This window comes from Buteo buteo, chromosome 26 (assembly GCF_964188355.1).
Source record: "Buteo buteo chromosome 26, bButBut1.hap1.1, whole genome shotgun sequence".
Taxonomy (NCBI): Eukaryota; Metazoa; Chordata; class Aves; order Accipitriformes; family Accipitridae; genus Buteo; species Buteo buteo.
The window spans coordinates 14,447,939-14,467,988 of record NC_134196.1 but is presented as its reverse complement, the minus strand read 5'-3'; the positions used below and the strand labels follow the sequence as shown (position 1 = coordinate 14,467,988).

Genomic DNA, 20,050 nt, shown 5'->3' with positions numbered 1-20,050 from the left:
GCTCTCTAGCCTCACATCTGTAATCTATAAAAGCTTATCGCATATAGCATGTAGCAGAAAAAAGGAAGAATTCCCTTGTTCTTATCACCTAGTCCTCCACCTCCACTCTTTGTGCCAGTCCTGATTCTGTTCCTTGCTCTGCTTTCAGGCCGCATAGTTTCCCTTTCAGCATCTTCATCTATTACAGCACTTTCTGAACAGGTCACATATTTTGTGAGCTTGGGATTGAATGTACAATCCTCTATGCAAACATACAACAGCTATAAGCAGGCTTTTTTAAAAGATGCTTAAGCTCAAAAAAAAAAAAAAAGAAATCCTAACCAACTCGCCTGGCAGGCAAAAGCCTGGGAATCTTCTTACTTTCAAGTGGAAAATCTCATCTTCCTGCCATCTTTCAAATTCCCCCCTCGGATGCATTTCCATTGATGAGCTTTTTGCTAAGAAATGATTATATTTCTGATCTGGAGCCTGACCTTTTTTTTTTTTTTTTAAGAAAAAACCCAACATTCCCTGACCTGAACAGGAAGTTTATACAAGAAACAGAATCTCACATGACCTTTAATTGATTTCAGCCTTTGTCCTTCCCCCTGGGACAGGGCTGCAGGCTTGGGCTCCCTCCATCCCCTGTCCTGTCTCCTTGCACGCCCCATCCCCTGCTCGCCGGGTGCCAGGCTTCAGGGGACCGCTCCTGAGCTGGACCTCCGCAACCGAGCAGGATCTGGCCCTGCCTCGGACCGGGGCTGGCACCTGCTATTTGCCGCGGTCGGTCTGTGCTCAGGAGCACGGGCTTTTTTAACTTGCCAGAAGCGCTCCTGTTGCAGCCCGGTCCCCCAGTTCTGCTGAATGGAGGAAGGCGCTCTCAGCTGACGTGTTATTTACCTGCTTTATTTTCCTGGGATTTGGACCCTGAACAAAATTAGTTTGACAGTTCTCAAATATTTGTGAAGTTGCTTCACTTCAGCTCCGCTTGTTTATTTTTCCATACAGCTATGCCAATAAATTTACACATTAAATGTCCCAATAACCGGGCCAACACACAACAGTAATGAATACTTACAACAAAGCTTCAATTCCAGGATCCCTTTTTACTCCTGCCCTCTATTTACTGTCACTACTAACTCAAGCGTGAGAGGTGTACTCTAAGAGGTCTTGCAGGATTTGCCTTTGTATACTAAAATCCTGAAAGTTACGACCAAATCTTAAGTTTTTCCGAAACCTAAGACATATCTACAGTGCCAATACTTAACTTAACTAATAAGTAATCTTCAAAGAGGCTTATGTGAATTCTGTAAAAGGCAGGATTTCCGAATTCCAAAATCCATTTTGCTGTGTGTAGATAAGCATGCCTATACACCAACTGAGGGAAAAATGTTACATGAAAAATAATATGAGCTTTAAACAGTGAGTTAACAAGATTGTCCTAGATAATTACTGACAACAAGATTTACATTGTCCGAGTTGAATAAACATGCATTGTTTAATGCATCTGTCAGTACTAGTCTTTTCTTCTTGCAGAATGCTGCACAGTATTCTTTATTTATGCTTCCCAAAATATGTTTCCTGGTTAACAGGTAATGTTGCTAGTAAGTTTTGGAGGCAAACTAAATGCATATTATCTACAGTGTACCTAGCATAACTACGAAAAACAGCTGATACAACAGAAGTCTATAAACTCCTCTATAAAATTATATAGAAGTCTGTAAAATTCTTACCCCCCCCCCCTTTATCTAATTTCCATTGCTCAGTTGTCTTGACTGAACTCAGTAATACATGAAGTTTTTACGTGCCTCATGGATAAAGCTTTGTAAGATCATGTCCTAAAATGTTACTACAGAATTAGAGATGGTCACCTTCAGTGGGTGATTTATCTCATTCTCTTCGAGTGGGATGGATCACTCTCTGGAGGTGACTACTGCTCTTCAGTGACCAGGGAGGGTACCTAGATCACTAGATGAGATGTGGTTTTCCTCATATTAACCCTAAAATTATAGCCTAGAATTCCAAGTTTCTCATTATTTATTCAGGCAGAAGCAAATTTGCTGTGGACTCTCCTTGCACAGGTAGATTTCCAATCTGTTCAGACACTGCGTAGTTTTGAGGACAGGTTTTACAGATTCTGCTTAAAATACTCACAGCACCCATAGCTCCTTCAGCATTACTCTTGCTTACAGATCAATCTCCTTTTTTTTAGCAGACTTCAAAATGAAAAAGAAAGAAAATCCAATAATTTAATGCTCCACATTTTTCTCATACAGCTGAAATGAGTATTTTGCTCAGCACTCTACTTTCATGTTATATGTTCATCCATCTTACAAAAACTGTTACCACAGCGAGTCTTAGACATTTTTTTCATCTCACGGAAGGAAGTAACTCTACAGAAACCTTTGTTTACCATCATTTTACACAATTCCCATTGTTATTGAAATTCATCACATCAGTATATTGAACTAGGACACTAATGTCCCAAATAATTTTACTTATGATAAATAAATGAATCTATTGTTAAGATTAAGGTTTTTCATGTGTCTCTCATTTGAGAGCTCCCTCATTATACATTACTTTATACATTATAGTACATTATAGCTCAAATGGAGGCTGACTGATGTTATACCTACTGAGGAATGGGGTCTATACCTGACACTCAGGTACGGGGTTTTATTTGTGCAGGGATGGATGTGGATGAGTGGATGAATACACTTTCAAATATGAAGGTATTTGGTGTGTGTGTATACTGCAGATGTACCTCCCTGAAAATGACGAAAATAAAACAGACCACAGAGAAGAAAAAATATCAAGGGCTATTATGCTAAATAACATCTGCTCTTGCTTTCTCTATAGAGAGCAAATACTTAAACAGTGAAGTCAAAGTGCTGAGCATAGCCACTAGCTAAGCTGTTTTCCCTTCAATAGCAAGCAGGGTTTCGGGAGGAACCTGCTAACAGTGGGAGAGTTCCTAAGGTTTCTGGACAGGGCAGGACAGCTTGTGCAAACACTGCCTCTCTATATAGCCTGGGAACGATTTGAGATTCCCCACCCTTTCGACTAGGAGGAAATTACCACTGCCAGGCCACAACAATGCGGATAAACACCAGCGCCTAGAGCCTGCGTAACTCAGGTAAACACAGGGCTTCCTGACACGCTGGAAACCACTGGGCACTTCTTTCAAGTCATTCTTCTTACACAGTGTCAGATGTGAGTGTTTAAACAGTCAGCATTTCCTCAGTGAGATACTTATTCTTTTGGCCAGTTAGGCTGGGGTAAGGTTTCTACATTTTCAGGAGTAATCTTTTTAATGTAGGCTTCTGGACACTTGTTTGAACAGTCTAGTGCAAAATGGCACCTGGTTTGGAACTAAGTCTTGGGATATTTTACAGGACAAACCTACTTTTTACATACAGCTTTCTTAAAATCCACTGGATTTTAAGTTCACGTTAGAAGCCCAAACTCACGGGGACAAAGAGCCAAGCAGTGGTCAAGGGCAGAAGAAAGACGAGTCTGTCTACTGAGTCCCCATTTAAATAGAGCAGTGAGTTTGAGCCCTGGGAACACACTCAGGATCTTGGTCCCTTGATCGCTCAGACTGGGAACTTTGCCTGAATAAAGTCTGTTTCTCTATCATCACATGCATCTGAGTTTGAAGAGCAGGGGTGTGAGTGGAGCAGGGGCAATACGGGGCTTACCTGGCAAGGTGCTGAGACTTGGTTGAGGCACCTACCTGGAGTCGGGAATTGCTACCAAGTCTAGCAGTTTGGACTCAAGAAAAAAGTCAAACTCCTTTATGTCTGTCTCTCTCTTGTCCACAAGCCCTGTAAACCACCTCTTTAAGATTCAATCTTCCAAAACAGAGCTTTTGTGTTGGCCCTTTGCATGGGAGAGTGATTTTCGTTCCTAATGTCTGGCAGTCACAAATATGGACTCTGGCATTATCAAGGAAAGCCTGGCAACAATTTACAGGAATACTAAATAAAACTATTAAGGATGTAGTTAGGAATCGATCCAAAAGTCACAGAATGTATAATAGGCAGTTAGATGGCCATTAGCAATTAAAATGCAATTGTCATCTCTACTTGGTACTAATGTAGAGAGCCATGTATTTCCATTCCTGCTAAGTCCCTCCATGGTGTTGGCATTTGGGAGCCCAAACTGTACTTCTGGGAGGGTCCAGAAGATTTGTAATATCTGGAATGGATTCAAAACCTGCCATTATAGCAAAGTGCGAACTTCAACCATGTCAGGAAACCTCTAATCATAACAAGTCCAGAGGAGGGCCACGGAGATGATCGGGGGCTGGAGCACCTCTCCAGTGAGGACAGGCTGAGAGAGTTGGGGTTGTTCAGCCCGGAGAAGAGAAGGCTCTGGGGAGACCTTACAGCAGCCTGCCAGTACCTAAAGGGGGGCTACAGGAAAGCCAGAGAGGGACTTTTTACAAGGGCCTGTAGTGATAGGACAAGGTGTAATGGTTTTAAACTGAAAGAGGGTAGATTTAGCTCAGATGCAAGGAAGAAGTTCTTCCCTGTGAGGGTGGTGAGACACTGGCACAGGTTGCCCAGAGAAGCTGTGGCTGCCCCATCCCTGGCAGTGCTCAAGGCCAGGTTGGATGGGGCTTGGAGCAACCTGGTCTAGTGGAAGGTGTCCCTGCCCGTGGCAGGAACTAGATGATCTTTAAGGTCCCTTCCAACCCAAACCATTCTATGATTCTTTATATACCAGAAAGTAACAAGAAGTACAGAGGTGACCAACAGATAAATAAGATGCTTCTTAAAAAATTATGAACCCAATAGCACAGATCTAGAAAATGGAATTCCTTTTTGTCTTTATTTAATACTTCTCTTATGTTTACTATGCAATTGCAGTTGGTGTATTTGTCTACCCCAACATTACTTTTCACATTGCCCATTACCAGAGTATTTAAGAGCCCGTTCCATATCTGCTAAGGTTATTTCTACAGTAGGCAGCCATAGGAATAATTTCTCAGTTTGGCTATTTGTCATACCTCGTTTTTTTCTTTCAGCTTTGTGATCATAACAATGACAGGGCTGTCTTCTTGCCAAACCATCTGCCAAAAATCATTCACGGTGTTAATCATGGGTCCCTGAGTTGCAATGAAAGCCTTCTCTTTACCTCCATATCCCTGGTTTAGAAACAGACACAAAAGCATTTACTTTAAATTCATGTGGTCGACCAAAATTGTGGGTGAATGTTGTAAAAGAGCAGAAAAATGAATCTGGAATTAAAAAAAAAAAAAAAAGTTATTTGAACTGAAAGCAGTTATGACTAACAGTAGAGCAGATCAGAAATTTTTCAGTAGAACAGTTTTGCCTCTGGAAACTACTGATTTGATGAACTGAAATGGTCCCGAGAATACATCAATCCCTCTCAAATTTCCCTGCTTACTTGGCTTCTAGCTTACACTGTTCTCCAAGTTGCTGGGGCTTTCCATCATCCAGTGGTACTTTAATCCATGATTTATGTTGCTGCAGTGTTTACAAGATAGTTTGCAGTCAACAAGCCACAGGAAAAAAAAAAAAGAGAACTCTGAAACTGGTTTCTACAAAGATTCACGACAGGAAAAAAGATTTAAGATACATGAATGCTTGTGGAGTCAAAGACTCTGCTCTGCATCTTTGCTAAGGGAGAAGGACCTTTATGAGACCTTATAGGAGGGACAGCATATCAGTATAGGGAGTCCCGAGATGCACAAGTGTATAGGTGGTCAAAGAGAGGTCAGGCAAGCAGTGGGGAAGCAGAGGAAAGGGAAAGGCAAGAAGAAATGGGAAAAACCAAGCGATTGCCTTCTTATTTTTTGGGTGAGAAGGAGAACTTGAGAGTTTGCGCAGTGACAGGGTGCCCAACAGTAACGCAGGTGAGGAAAGCCTGCCAGTCGGAGGGGGGGAGGGAATGGAGAATGGCTGGAGGTGGTGCGGGAGCCTCCAGCCATGGGTCTCCCTTTTGGGTGCCCCTTTTGGGTGCCCTTCTCCCCGACAGCTGTTAGTCCTTGCATGAACCAACGGGATAGATCCTCAGCTGGTATAAACAGTCCTCCTTCTACTCCCCAGTCTGCCTGAACGTACTCTGGCCAAGACAAGGCTGTCAGGATCCCAGCAAGCCTAATGATGTTGCATACATGGATGTGAAATTTCATTTCATCGCCGGGTTGTATTTTTTCTGCAGTTGCTGACAGTTGAACGGGTGTTAGCAGCAGGAGAAATCACCTTATGTTGGCCCGAAGGGTGGTGGCATGGGGTAAAGGGAGACCTCAGAGGACTCAGAACGTGGCCTGGCTGATGGAAGAGTTGTTCTCCAAAAAGAACCGCTCTGCTTAGTTACGTGAGGATGTCTTTCATACAAAACACTGGAAGTACAGGATGTAAAGTGAGGCAGGGCAAGGGGCATGGGGGATGTGTGCATATATATTCATGTACTGTTATTTAAATAAGCAACATCATTGTAGAGCTCTGGGGCCAAATTTCAGTTGCACCATTACATTTATTCCAGCTGAGGATCTGGTACAAAGCTCTAATCAAAACATTTAATTTTACAGGTAGAGGACTATACTCCTAAAACACAACTGAACTAGTTTCTTAGTAGTCTATTCAGCATACACTGTGCCACGAGTTCAAGAAGGCTCTGTGTGTGCGTGTGTGTGTGTGTGTGTGATCAAGGATTATAACATAGCTGACAGAAATAATGCTTTCCAACAGGGTTCATGCTGCTAAAAATCTTTGTATCATGTAACCATTCAATATAGGGAGTAAAATGTCAACAAGTGTATGTGGCTGGTGCACATATGTATATTTAACACAGCTGTTTATGCTCCTTTTCACAAACTTGTTACAGTATTTATTTAATTACTTAACTGATGATATCAGGACTATCCATTGATATAGTTATGCAGGGAAAAAACCCATCACCACTGAACTTGTTTGTGGATAACACGACAGCAATGAGCAATCGTACAGCTTATATTGATGTTGAATCTGATCTTCTCTTTACCAAAACACTGGTATCTTTGTCACCATTAAAAGGTAACCCTCTTTCCTTACTATAAGACAGTAGGACAGTATTAAACAGTAAATACTGAAGTAAACAAATAGTAATGCATGTGTTTTTTAATGTTTTTTATAAACTATTTGATAAATTGTTTTCTTACTGCAACCGTTTTAGTACATTCATGGCTATGTGGTCTGTTACAAACAGCTCATGAAACTATTTCTATCACACCAATGTAGACAAAAATATTAGGAATTATCAGTGCAGGTGGGTAGGAATAAAATGAGTCGCACCTTGGCAAAATCAGCTATTCACGTGAAAAATCAAATATTGTCTCAAAAGCACAAGAGTGTACATTTACTTACCCTAATGTAGTTAGCATTTATGTAGGTACTCAAGGAGTCAGATGGATTTTTTGGTTTCAAATACACTCTGCTTAGAGGATCTAAGAGCACAAGGAAGATGGAAATTGAAAAGAAAACCCATAATTAGAAGATTTCTATAGAGAAAGACTTGAAGAACATAATCTACTGTTATTCGGGGCTGTCGAGCACTAAAGTATTATGCATCAAATTATTCCCTCTGCAAAGGATCATCACGTGTAAGTAAGGTACAGCTATACTGCACAGTGCTGGGCTGTGTAGAAGTATCTCAGCAAGCTGTGGGCATTGAAGCAACATTATCAGGTCCAGGCAATGCTCAGCAATGTCTAGTCTGCCTGTGTTGAGTATCGAGCTGACCTACGTAGACTGTGACTGAAACCCAGATCCTTGTGCGATGCTAGATAATTACACCAGGTTCTTTGGATTCAACTTTGATACCTTTGCCTGAAGCTGTACTGTTCCAATGACTACAGCTGGATTTAAATGAAGAAAAGCTCCTTCTGCCTGGGGTGAAATCAGCTATATGTATTTATACCAATTTAAGTCCACTGTAAGGGGCTGGACTAGGTAACCCACACCCTTCCTTTCAGTTCTGTGTTCTCATCTGACACAATTTGTGACCATTCATGTGTACTAGACTAGAGACACAATGCCAAAATACGGGAACGTTTTCCTTCATGCTTTTCTTTCCTCCACTGTCTTGGATGATCTAAAACAGAGTGGGGCCCAGTTCTGTTGCGTATAGAGCTGGGGGTTACTAAATCCCTCCTGCAAAGGAAGTTTTTGCTTGCTTATTTGTGATGATGTGATTCCCCATGTATTACCCTTTTGGAATTAAAGCCAGTAAATTCTCAATTACACAGCATAACAGAAAGGGATAAGGAGAAGGGGAGTGAGGTGCTTATGTTGTGTCTGTCTAGGGGCACACTTTGACTTTCTTCACACTTTTTCTGAAAAAATATTCTACTGTTAACAAAATGATATGGAAATATTTCTGTACCGAAAAAAATAATATCTTCTTCTGGCAATTTGCTTAAACAATTTATTTGAGTCAGCAGCTTTCTGACAGTATACAGACACCTCCTGGTTTGGAAATAGTCTCTGGATAGCTGCTTTGCTAAGTGCAATCTAGGCAATGTGTTCAAAGATACCTACATGGATGCTGAACTGGAAAGTGGTAAGGAAACACTATTTATTATGTGGCACTGCTGTTTACACAAGAAATATATAATTGATGTACGTAAGCTTTAGCAAAACCTGGTATTTTCAGAGTTGCTTTTGGATTTCTTTTGTGACTTTTCATCCTGTTCCTAAGAACAAGCTAAAACCTTTGCGAATCAAAGGAAGAGGAGGGATGATCCCAAACATACTTTATGTCCTTTTCCCACTGGAGGTCACAGGAGCGTATTGGACAGGAGTGAAGCCTTTGCAGGACACAGGCTGGTGCTTTGAAAGTACATTTCTTAAACTGTGCAAATAAATGCATGACTTCTCCTTCAAAGCCTGTGCATGGAAGTCTTGTCCTCTGCGTTAACAGCACAACATGAACCCTAGTTAGCTTGTGTTAAAATCTCTTTGTACTAGCTTTCCCAACTTTTTGACTTAGAGCTTTTTTTTTCCCCCCTAACAATATGAGGACAGGAAGCCTCTCATTCCTTTTCAGCACAGAGTGATTATTAGCCATTTCCACAAATGCCTCGGGCTACGTGGCCTTGAAAAAACACCCGCTTCCTCTAGCTCACACAATGCCTCTGATTCTGGTGTAGCTTGACCCCTACCTTAAAAAACCTCTTCCAAGCAGACTCAACATCCAGTTTCATTACCACGTCTTGAGATAAATCCCTCTGTTATTAAGGAGCAGCTAAATCAGTTTCACAGTTGCTGAGACCTCCTTCCAACTCCAATCAACGGAACAAGCGCTGCTTCTGAATGGGAATCTTTTATAAATTAACAGTCCTGATGGGTTATGAAATAGGTAAGTGCTGTAAAGTCAGCTCCGAAATGAGGAAAACGTGAGTGCTGCTTAAGATCCAGAGCCACTAAGCAATCATCAGACACAAATGGAAGTAATTAGCTTCCTCCTGAATGACAAATACCTTGGAGGTAATAATCTTTTCCTTATGGATGGCAAAGTCTGAGAGTCTGAAGCTACAGCAGAAAGACACAGATGGTGTCTGCAAGGCTGAATTCATCAATGTTTGTAAAGCATCTTGAAACGCAGCAGAGCTGTTAAGCACTTATAATTACTAATAAAAAATGTCTCCTACAATTTTGACTGAGGCAAAATTACTGCTGTTTTCTTCCATGTATCTAAGAAGTCTGGAATAGCTCTCCCACTAGAGCAGAAGCAGCTTCTTCTAAATCCATCTTTAACAAATTAATATTGGCCTGAATTTACCAGGCTGGAGGAACAGGAGGGTGTTAAAGGGGCTGTAGCTTGCCCCCATGAGACTGCTCGGTGCAGGGAGCAAACTGGGCTGTGTGGTGGCACTTCTGAACAGCCCCCCCCACTGCCATCAACACTGGAGGTGCACCCACCCCACAAACACCACTTTGTCATGAAGACATGGGGCTCTGCCCCATTGCAAAGGCTGTATTCGTGGGTGGGTATGGTGGGTATGATGTGCTGTGGACGTTTTTCCTTCTTCCATTTCGACTGCTACTGTGTTCTGAGTTCTTTAGGACATGGGTATGTTCGCATTTGTAGCATTTCCAGGATAAATCATTTGTTACTCCTAGTCCAGTCCTGGCTGCCTTACCAAAAGTAGGACCAAAATACTATGAGAAGGGCTGTCCTTATGGTATTTCTGTTTTGTGAGCAGGAAAGGAAGACGAAAATTTTGTGAGGCTGACTTTTCTCACACTTGCAGCCCAAAAGATCATAAATCTTTCAGATACTGAAACATTTTGAAATTAATCCACCTCTGTTTTGCCTGGTTTTGCTTGCAGTCTATAAATGAATTACAGATACTGCTATTATTTGGTAAATATTGTAACACAGAACGTGGAAGAATCATACCAGATTGCATTCACGATCTCTGCCAGGTGGGGAATAGGCTATTAGACTTGTTAATAATACAACTGCCTCAAAACATCTCATGTATAAACCACCTGTAAACTATGCATGATTTTTTAATCTCATCTGAATCATTTCCCGGCACTTCCAACATAATCCAGGATTTCTCAATGGAAAACTTAACAGATTTATCATGGTGAGTGCTTCTGCATTTTAAAACATGCTTCAGCATTACAAAATAAAGTTTCATTCATGCAAAGGGAATCTTTCTTATCTACTAAAAATCAGGTCTGCCTAATATCCATTTACATTTTTAACTATGCAGTCTAACATGGATCAATTACTGTAATACTGGCTATTTACAAATATCATGGAAGTTATGATACGGGTGACCACAACCAGGACACATTTTGTCGACTCACACGGATATACAAACATGCTTGATTAACCCATGTTGAATTCCACTAAGGTTAAACGGTTTTTCTCCTGCTTTGCAAATACGATTTTTTTCTTTAGTCTTTGAAAGCCTGCTGGTGATCCTGTTGCCTTCATTAGGGAGCAGGACTGGAGCAAACATGACCATTCGCAGTCAGGACTGTAGTGCAAGGCAGCTTGAAGAGTCTCAACATCAGGAGAACGGTTTTCCAGCATCTGTCTATAAGCTTGCATAATAAAGTGCTTTGTTCATACGATTTAGATTTAACTTTCCCCTCGTCTTCAGCTGGAGTGCCAGAGCCAGTTTTAGCACAAGCACTTCAAGAACAGCTCGGGGATTTGTGGGTCTGACCCCCCCAAGCACTTTCTACCTTCACGTTAGTGTGAATCTGCTGTTCTGCTGTGAGTGTTTTCGTGTTTCCATGTCGGCTTTTGCCCTGAGGGTACCCTCCAGAAAGGGCGAAGGAATGACATCCAGGTACCTGGGGTGTGTTGCACACACAAGGATACCCGCGGAACAGTGTTAAGCCACTTGCTCCTTTGTAAGCAAGAGCCCACGCGTGCTCTGAAGCCCCACGGGAATGCTGCTCCCGATTTGAGGTGGAAAAGTGAGACGGGAAGGGGAAAAGACAGAGGGCTTGGAAGCTGGGGTCCTGCTGCGGGGACACGTAGCGGGGGCTGCGGGAGAGAAGCAGGCAAAGGCAAAGGTGTGGAGTAAGAGGATGAGGAGGGAGCAGCGGGGCCGGTGTTCTGCCACAGGGATGTGAGAGTGGTGAGAGACTGGAAAATCCGGGCATAGGACTGGGCAGCTGCTCAGAGGGGGTAAGAAACGCGGTAGGTGGGTGGCAGAGGGAACGCAGCTGAGGACACGGAGCGGGGTTTAACAGGACCAGGGAGCGGGGTCGCAGTCAGGAGGAAGGATGGAGAAACAGTGGTTTCAAGGAACTGTTTTGCCACTTGGCTCTGATCCTGTCTCCTCGTTCGTGGTATCAGCATATTGTTGTAAAGCAAATAACACTTAGAAAACTTAAAGAGGCATCCTAGTGTTTGCATAAGAGCGTTGGCTACGTTATACTGCAGCGGAAACATCTTTCATGGAAATGTAACATTTCCTGCACTTTACAGTTTTCCATATAGAATAGTTTTCATTAGGCATTAATTTTATTCCACAAGTGTGCTTGGCTGGGTAGTATCTATTAACACGAACCTGCCCCCATGCAGGCGGGTCATGCCCTCTGTCACAGAATTATCTCTTAGAAAATGAGAACATCCTCCACAGCGCAGCAGGTGGAGCTGGCAGGACTGGGCAATTTTAGGAGATAATCCATCAGCTCAAACGTCACTTGTCACCACAGGTGCCCCGATTCAGGAGACGCACCCAGCGCTGGGAATGGAAAAGCTGACGCGGGCGTACGAAGCAGCAGGTTGATATCATCTGAGCAGGAAACCAGGAAAGCTGTTCGACTGAATCGCTCAAATCGTTTCCAAACCCTCTCGGACTGGGTGGGGGGTGTGCGAGTATTTATTATGAGCATGTGCCTCCATCCTCAAAATATCTTCTTTGAAAAAAGCCTGGTGCTAACACACAACAGACGTTTTGATTTCTGTCGAGGATGGTTGCAAAGTGCCTGTCCGTGAGGAGCCGCGGTGCGCGCCGGCGGCGTGCTCGGACCGACGACGTGCCGCGGAGTTAGCGGCACGTCCCAGCTAACCGGAGGCAAAAACCACAAAGGCACGCTGGTTCTCAAAGCTCATCAGCATCAACCACGGCCCAGCTGTCGCGTCCCGATTCAAAACACATGCTGCAGTGAAACGGGGACTCATCGCGTTCGCAAGGCATTGCTGAAGGCGAACCTGATGGTGGCCGGGGCAGCTCGGATGCAAGATGCTCTGGGAAGGGAGACGTCCTTCCAAAAATCCGCCCGTCAGGTGGCGGGAGGCTTGGAGATATCCTGGCTCCACTGCCGCTGATGGCAAAAGTCCCGCTGTCGTCAAACGGGTCAGGATTTCACCCTCCGTGGACATCCTGTTGACACTGGGCCAGGCTCTAAGGGACGCTGAATTTTCTGATTACTTGGTATATGACTTGCATTCACTTGCTTACTTTCTTTAATTCCCTTCAACATTCCTGGATTGCACTCAGCTATTGGTTGCAATAGATGAACTAGCCTTGAAGACAGCGCAGATTTTTATTTTACTGGGGGTTGAAGGGAAGCGAGGGCTCCACACAATGAGTTTCTTTCCCAGCTACATATCACATTTCTGAGACTAATCTAGAGGCTGAAGGCCATCAGTTTTCACTAATTTGACTGCAAGGCCTTTGTAAGATGTGAACAAATTACAATGCGTTCAGGCTCGCTGAGAGAAATCTTGTCATCTAAAGTGTGTGAATTTGCATGACTAACATATAACAGGCCTACAAGGACATTATAGAGAGGATTAGAAAACATATTTCTAGTTGTCAGGATATGCTGTCATTTTAAAAGTATTCTTCATTCCCAACCTAAGCAAAGGGATGTGTTTACATTTTTCTGTGGGAGTGTCCTCCAACATTTTGCATCAATGAACTTTTTCACTTTGGTGACGTCAAAATTTATAAAAACTCAACTATTCATGTCTATATTTAGTGCAACGTTAAAACTTCTGCAACCATTTTTGAAACTGAACAGAAAACAAAATGATTAATAAAAGAGAAATGGAATATCACGTTATTCCCCAACAAATGTTATGAAAATAGTTGCATTTCAGAGAAAGGTGTATTTTGAAGGAAAACTATTCCACTGAAAAGTTTTCAATCACCTCTAATTATAACAAAGCAATTGTTACTTGGTCAGAAATAACGAATTCAGGCCAACGAAAATACAGAAGCAGTACAGCAAAGCAGTAAGAAGTTTACAGCAATGATGAGGCAGCACTGTGTGAGAGTGGCTTTCTTACTAATGCAAACAGATTTCCACAAAGCCAACTGGCACGCGGAGAAGGAAAAAACCAAACCCACCAGAGGACTTATAAAGATGGAAGTCCACTACGAGAGAGGATAGGATGGACTTGCTTTTTTTTTTTGTCCGGGCCACTTAATGTTGGTCAGGATCCCAAGTAGCTTGACCCAACCGGAGGGAATTCAGTGACTGCAAGACAGTGTGAGCTGTGATGGAGGCAACAGCCTTGGTCCTCTCCTCCTCCAGACCGCGGAGCTACGGCGAGGCATGGCAGACCTCTCTACCCATCTGCCTGAGCTGGCCTCCAGAGAAAACCAGCACGCACCCGGGCTGCGTTTCAGCACGTGGTTGGGATGCTCCCAAAGTGTGTGCCTGCTAAGGCACCCAGTGAGAGTTCTGCATTTGCCAGTCCTACAGCGCTGGGGTTTCGTTATCTTTCTACACGGACTATTAATACACTTATGACTAGGTACACAACGATCGAAGATAAAGACAGGTAGATTTTCACAGCAATACGTTCTCAAAGCGGGACTAAATGTCATAGTAGGAAACCATGGGCTAATTCACTTACTTGGCAAAATTGTTTTATAGCGGTTTTTAGTTCCGTGACTCGGGATGTCAATTTCTTTGGGATCCACAAAATTCATTGGTATTTCCTATAAAAAATAAATTAAATCAGATTGGTGTTTCCAAAGGAGCCATGCAGGAAATTATCACCAGAAGGCCATCTGCTGTTACACAACTGTCTTTTGACATCAAAGTTATTAAGAAAAAAAGTGGTTCCCACCTCAAGCCTGTCAACACCCTTCCTTTAATAAACACAGGGAGTTGCATATTGAAGGGTGACTTCCAAGGAACACTTCTGATGAATTATTAAAAGCAAAGTTTTTACAGGATTAGGAGAGAGGTTAAAATGCACAATAGTTCTAAAAAAGTGGAGTTGAAAAGTGCAGTACTGTAGCAGAAAAGCACAACATTTTACATAACCGGGGGAGGAACTTTCAAAATAAATATAAATTTATAGCAAACATATTTTTTTTAATTTTGTGCAAAGCCCTTAATGATGCCAGTCAAAGACCTCACTTGCTTTTTATAGAGACTACCAGGATGAAGTGCCTTAGTCTTTTGCATTCAGTGATTCAAAATGTAATAAAAATCTGAAGCTATTTCTCTTGATTCTCATTTGATCTTTTAGTGACTGATCTGCATTGCATTGTCATCTTTAAATACGCAGATGTGCAAGCAACTCGTGACAGTTTGCTTGAAGTTCCAAAAATATACAAATGATAAACTCCTGATCAACTTAAAATTACTGTTTTACAAATTGTTTGTCAGCATCAAAAGTAATAATCCTCCAATTTTTCATTGAAAAAATGTTTCACTTGGTCTGTGGGGGGGAAGAATAATTTTGATCTTGAGGTCCTGAAACATTGTTAGTGTTCTTACAGTTGAATAAAAACAACCCTTTGAAAATGGCAAGATAAAACATGTAGGTGGTTTTTTTTTTTCCTGATCGTGGGGGATGTTTCATCAACCAAAACAATCTGGCAAAATCACATTAACAAATGCTTCAGTTGACTCAAATCTTCATTTTTTACTGAATTTTTTTGGCCACCGTTATTTAAATTATCCTGGGGTAAGCTGGAATTTGATCTTCAGTAAATTATTACTTCTACTTAAAAGCACAGTCATTACTACAGACTTGAAAACTTCATTGCTAGCCTAGAACATTTATCCAAAGAGACAGCGGCATGTTAAATAATTGCCTCTTACAGACACATCGGAACATGAGGAAGCACAAAAGGTATGTTCCTACCCTATTCAGTGCAAACCTCCTTTGACTTGCACCACTGGAAATTTTACTCAGGGATTTCCCTCCTAAACCAGCTGGTTTTTAACTCCAGAGGCGCAGCCCTGCCCACGGCTTTGGCGCAGGTGAGACGTGCACCCGCTGCCCCTCAGAGCCAAGCCCTGCAGCAGGACTGGAGTGGGGTTTTTTTTAGGGGAGCAGGGACGAGGTCTCTAAAGCTTGCCAGGGATGCACCCAACAGTAGATCTTTACATGGGTTCGCCAAGCAGGCGAAGCTACCCTCTTAGTTTTCTGGTTGAAGAGAAGGCAAAGTTAAGTACAATTTAGATGGGTCGTAATGAATTGCTTTGCTTCTTTTCTGCTTCCCAACTTGGCTTCTGAACATCTTACTACATGAGGCTGCAACTTCTGCGTTGGTTTTTATTTTTCTACCTTCTCTGCCTTATGCCCATGTGTTTAGTGGACCTTCTTTATTCTCCCTCCTTCCCTCCTTGATTTCTTCCTTTCTCTTCAGCTGACTCCTCAAAAGAATGACTCTCTCCCTCTCATTTCAGGCCATCCAAAGTGTTACTGCTAAGATACACCTTCCTTGCAGGTCCTTCACCCGATCCTTCTTCAGCTCCCTGTACCACCATCCATATGATGCCTGTGCTAAGCGCAGGATCTTCTCGCTCGTGAGACTCCATTCCTGCATAAACCTCATCCCCATTCCTCCAGGTCAAACCATCTCACCTCTGTCCTGCTCCTGATGCCCCTTCCTCCTCCACGGAACTACAGAATGAGCTCCTACACCCTCCTCATACCCGCCTCTGACTTTCACCCCTTCCCAGTGATGATCTCTGCAAGACTCTTCCCCTTGGTCCCTGGGCTCCGAATTGTCCCAACCGGCTCTGCTATGGGATGGCGGCTGACCTGGAGCTTCCCTGGTTCAGTTCTGGCTTAGGATAAACATCACCAGCGCATGGTTTCCGAAAGTTTTCCCTGCTCAACTATATACCAGCTGAGAGAGAGCAATACGTTAAACCTGTGTTTAATAGGATCTAGTCTGTCACCTACAGAGACTGGAAAAAGCCATGTGAGGCAGAGTCCTTTATTGTAAAAAATGATAAGTTGCCATCAAAATACTTTCCATAATATTTATTAGGTAAAAAGAGTTTTTTTCCTTTTTTTTTAATGCTGACAAAAAGGTTGGCTACTTTTACTTGGGAGAATACACCTGACTTGCAAGGAGGAAGAAACATAAATTGCCCAGCATATACTTCTTTAGTAGCCTGAGCTGCTACTATTCAAAAGACAGAATGTCTGAAGTTGGTGATAGAACAGAAAAATTCATTATTCTCAAAACATTGGAATGACAGAAAATACAGTCCTGCATGGGAAAGTGCCAGATTGTTAAATCTATAAAATTTGGCTGTCATAAAAATGGCAGGATAGGTATAATAAATATCTGCCTGAATCTTCCTAAATTTTGCTATATTTTCTTGAATACTTTCAGAGACCCAAATCATATCTCTTTGAGTGTATGAACAGTTGTAGCATTCAATGGCTAATGTGAACCAGAATAGCTGTTGTTAGAAGCGTATCGCCCAGAGAGGTGAAGTAGCCCATGAACAAAGGCATACATGTGTACACATCTGTAACTGCATGCGTGCAACTGAGCACACGAATGTGTGCAGCTTATACATTATTTGTAATTACTTAATTATATATAATACGTATAGATGTTTAATAAAGCAAATGGATATATACTGCCTATTTAGCTACAGACTTTGTATGCTAACTTGCACATGATTGTGCTATTTGCAATCTGCTGGGCTTATTTTCCCCCACGTTAGCAGGAACGTTATCCACATAATATCCGGACTTTTTTTTTCTGGAATAATCTCTTGCTTTTCACAGCCAGTTTCAGAATAAGTGACTTGCCTGTGGCTGTGATGCACGGTGTTATTGTCAGCTTTCTGTCTGTGCCCTTGGCCCCACAAGTACTTACTACTGGGAGGAGCCCACTGGCTAGAAAGTGTTTACAGGATGTAAGTGATTAATATTATTAATTGACCTTGTTGGCCAAGAGAAATGCGTTTCTGTTTTCAACTCGGTGGCATTTCTGCATCTGTCAGTATCTCGCCAACCGATGAACTATGTTAAAATTTCGGCAGGCATCAAGCGGGAGATGGCCGGGCGGCTGGAGAATTTATGTTTCTTCCTCCTTGCAAGTCAGGTATATTCTCCCAAGTAAAAGTAGCCAAAATTTTTGTCAGCATTAAAAAAAAAAAGGAAAATAACTCTTTTTACCTAATAAATATTATGGAAAGTATTTTGATGGCAACTTATCATTTTTTACAATAAAAAAAAATAAAGCTGATGCCCCCTTAACTGTTAATCAAAAAATTAAATGTTAATTAAAGTACTAAAAATAACCTGAAACTGCTCATGTTTCAGTTCTCCATTGAAAACTTTGAACATTTGTCCACTTTTTGCACACTTGGAAGGTTTTCATGGGAACTAATAATTTTAGTCTCAAGAAGACTATCTTATTGTATTTCTTTAGCTAGTTAAAACAAGCTGAGCGAGCAGAACGAGTGAGGGTTATATATTGCGTTCTTTGCATGCCTCAAGTTCCTACTAAAGCTATTATCTGTAACAAGAAAGATATTAAACAGATACTGTTCAACAGCTTCGTCTTAAAACAGATTTCAAAAAATAGTTTAAAAATGGAATAGACAAGTCATGATCTTTTCAATAAAATTCTGTGGAAATACTGAATGGCCAAAGTCATGTTGTGCCCCCCGGAGGGACAAATAAAATGGGAGTATTGCCCCAAAGCCGTGCACGGATGCTGTGTGAGAGGATTCTGGTAAGTAAGATTCTGCAGAGGTGCCAGGTTGTCTGTACAAACTGTCTCCTAACATGGGAGGTTTAAGCATGATGAAGTTGTTTCTTCCAACTTTCTTGCCTAAGCAGCAGAATGGCAGAGAACTGATGGCGTAACTGGTGATAAAAGTGTGTTGGATGCTTGTAATTTTTTCCACGTACACTCTCTGACCAATTTTTGGTAAAACAACTGAGGGATTTAGTTTTCTTAAGCAAATGACTTTTACTATAAACCCTGGCTTTTTAAAGGCGAATAAAAGGACTGCTTCGTAGGATGCAATTATTCATAATGACAAACTCTTTTTAGAGTCAGGTGGCACTCATCATCTATTCGAGTGACTTACATGCACAAATTGAAAACAAAATGAAACCTGAGGGATCAGGTGCTCCAGCATGTTTAATAAGTGAGTTGTTTGTGTGTCTTTGTTAGACCTGTAGTATGCTCAAGGGGTTGTACAGGTCTTCCTGCTCTTACATGCCTTGTTAGGATACATGTTTCTGTGTGGCTCTATTTATTAAATTTGAGCTATTAAACCAGTCTTAAAAAGCTCTGCTTGTTTAGTTTAGCTTGCTAGTGAGTTGTAAAAGCTAAAAAAGGCAGGCTGAGGTTGGGTCGGGTGACTGGTTCTGTTGGTTCCCCCTCTCTGGTACCCTCTGACAGCAGCTGGTAGCGAGGGGTCTGGGGGAACTCGAACAGGACCAGCTTTTCTCTGTATTGCACTGGTCTCCTAGCATGAAAAACCATGAATAATCACTCCATATTCACCTTCTCCTTGCTATCATGATTATAGGCTTCTGTTAGAGCCTCTCGCAGTCTCTTTTCTAGGCAGAAGAGTCTTTGTCTATTTAGTATCTCCTGATACAGAAGCTGCTTTAGTCTGAGATTATGTTCACCGTACTTCTTTCTGTATGTGCTCCAAGAAGGAAAGATCAGAGCAGCATGCAGTTGTGAGTGCTATATAGATTTTTCCAATGTCATAAAGATGTTTCCTGTGCTATTCTCTAGTTCTTTTCTCGAGATTCTTAGGTTTGTATTTCAGAACCCATCAAAGTATACAAAGCTGTTTTCTGCCAAATGCATAACATTTTCTTTATCAACCTGAATTTCCTCTGCCTCATCACCATCATAAAATCCCTTGTGTAATTTCTTTGAAGTCTATTTTTAATTTTACTACCCTTGGTAATTCAGCATCATCATCAAACTTCACCACCTTACTATTTATTCCCTTTTCCAGATGATTTAAGAGTATCTTGGTCAGTATCAGCTCCAGAATAGATATCTCTGGGCCTCCACCAGTGATCCCGTTTAACTCTGAGAAGCAACCAGTGCTTCCAGTGTTACACTGTGTTGATTATTCCCCACTGTATCGCATTTGTTCATATATCTGTTGGCTTCTTTATTATAATTCCCTCCAATTACTCTGATTTAGACATCCGATTTCTAGGCCTGCAGTTCTCTGGATCTCTTCTGGAGCCCTTCTGAAAAACGCCCGTTACCTCTGGCCCTTTGATTCCTCAGCTGCTGGGGGCCAAGTGCTAAATTACACCTGCCCAGTTAATACAGCAATAATTTCACATAGGAGCTCCTTTAGGATTCCTGGGTGAA

At 42.0% G+C, this 20,050-nt stretch overlaps 1 protein-coding gene across 1 annotated transcript in view; it reads right to left on the bottom strand.

The window, feature by feature from the left end:
• The window catches only part of PTPRR (protein tyrosine phosphatase receptor type R), a 154,485-nt gene that overhangs the window by 15,471 nt on the left and 118,964 nt on the right, over window positions 1–20,050 (bottom strand). Inside the window, exons 8-10 of the mRNA XM_075057761.1 lie at window positions 14,335–14,419; window positions 7,356–7,435; window positions 4,994–5,131 (exon numbers count right to left, since the gene is read on the bottom strand). Coding sequence (XP_074913862.1) covers window positions 4,994–5,131; window positions 7,356–7,435; window positions 14,335–14,419 — 303 coding nt within the window. The remainder of the gene's footprint in view (window positions 1–4,993; window positions 5,132–7,355; window positions 7,436–14,334; window positions 14,420–20,050) is intronic.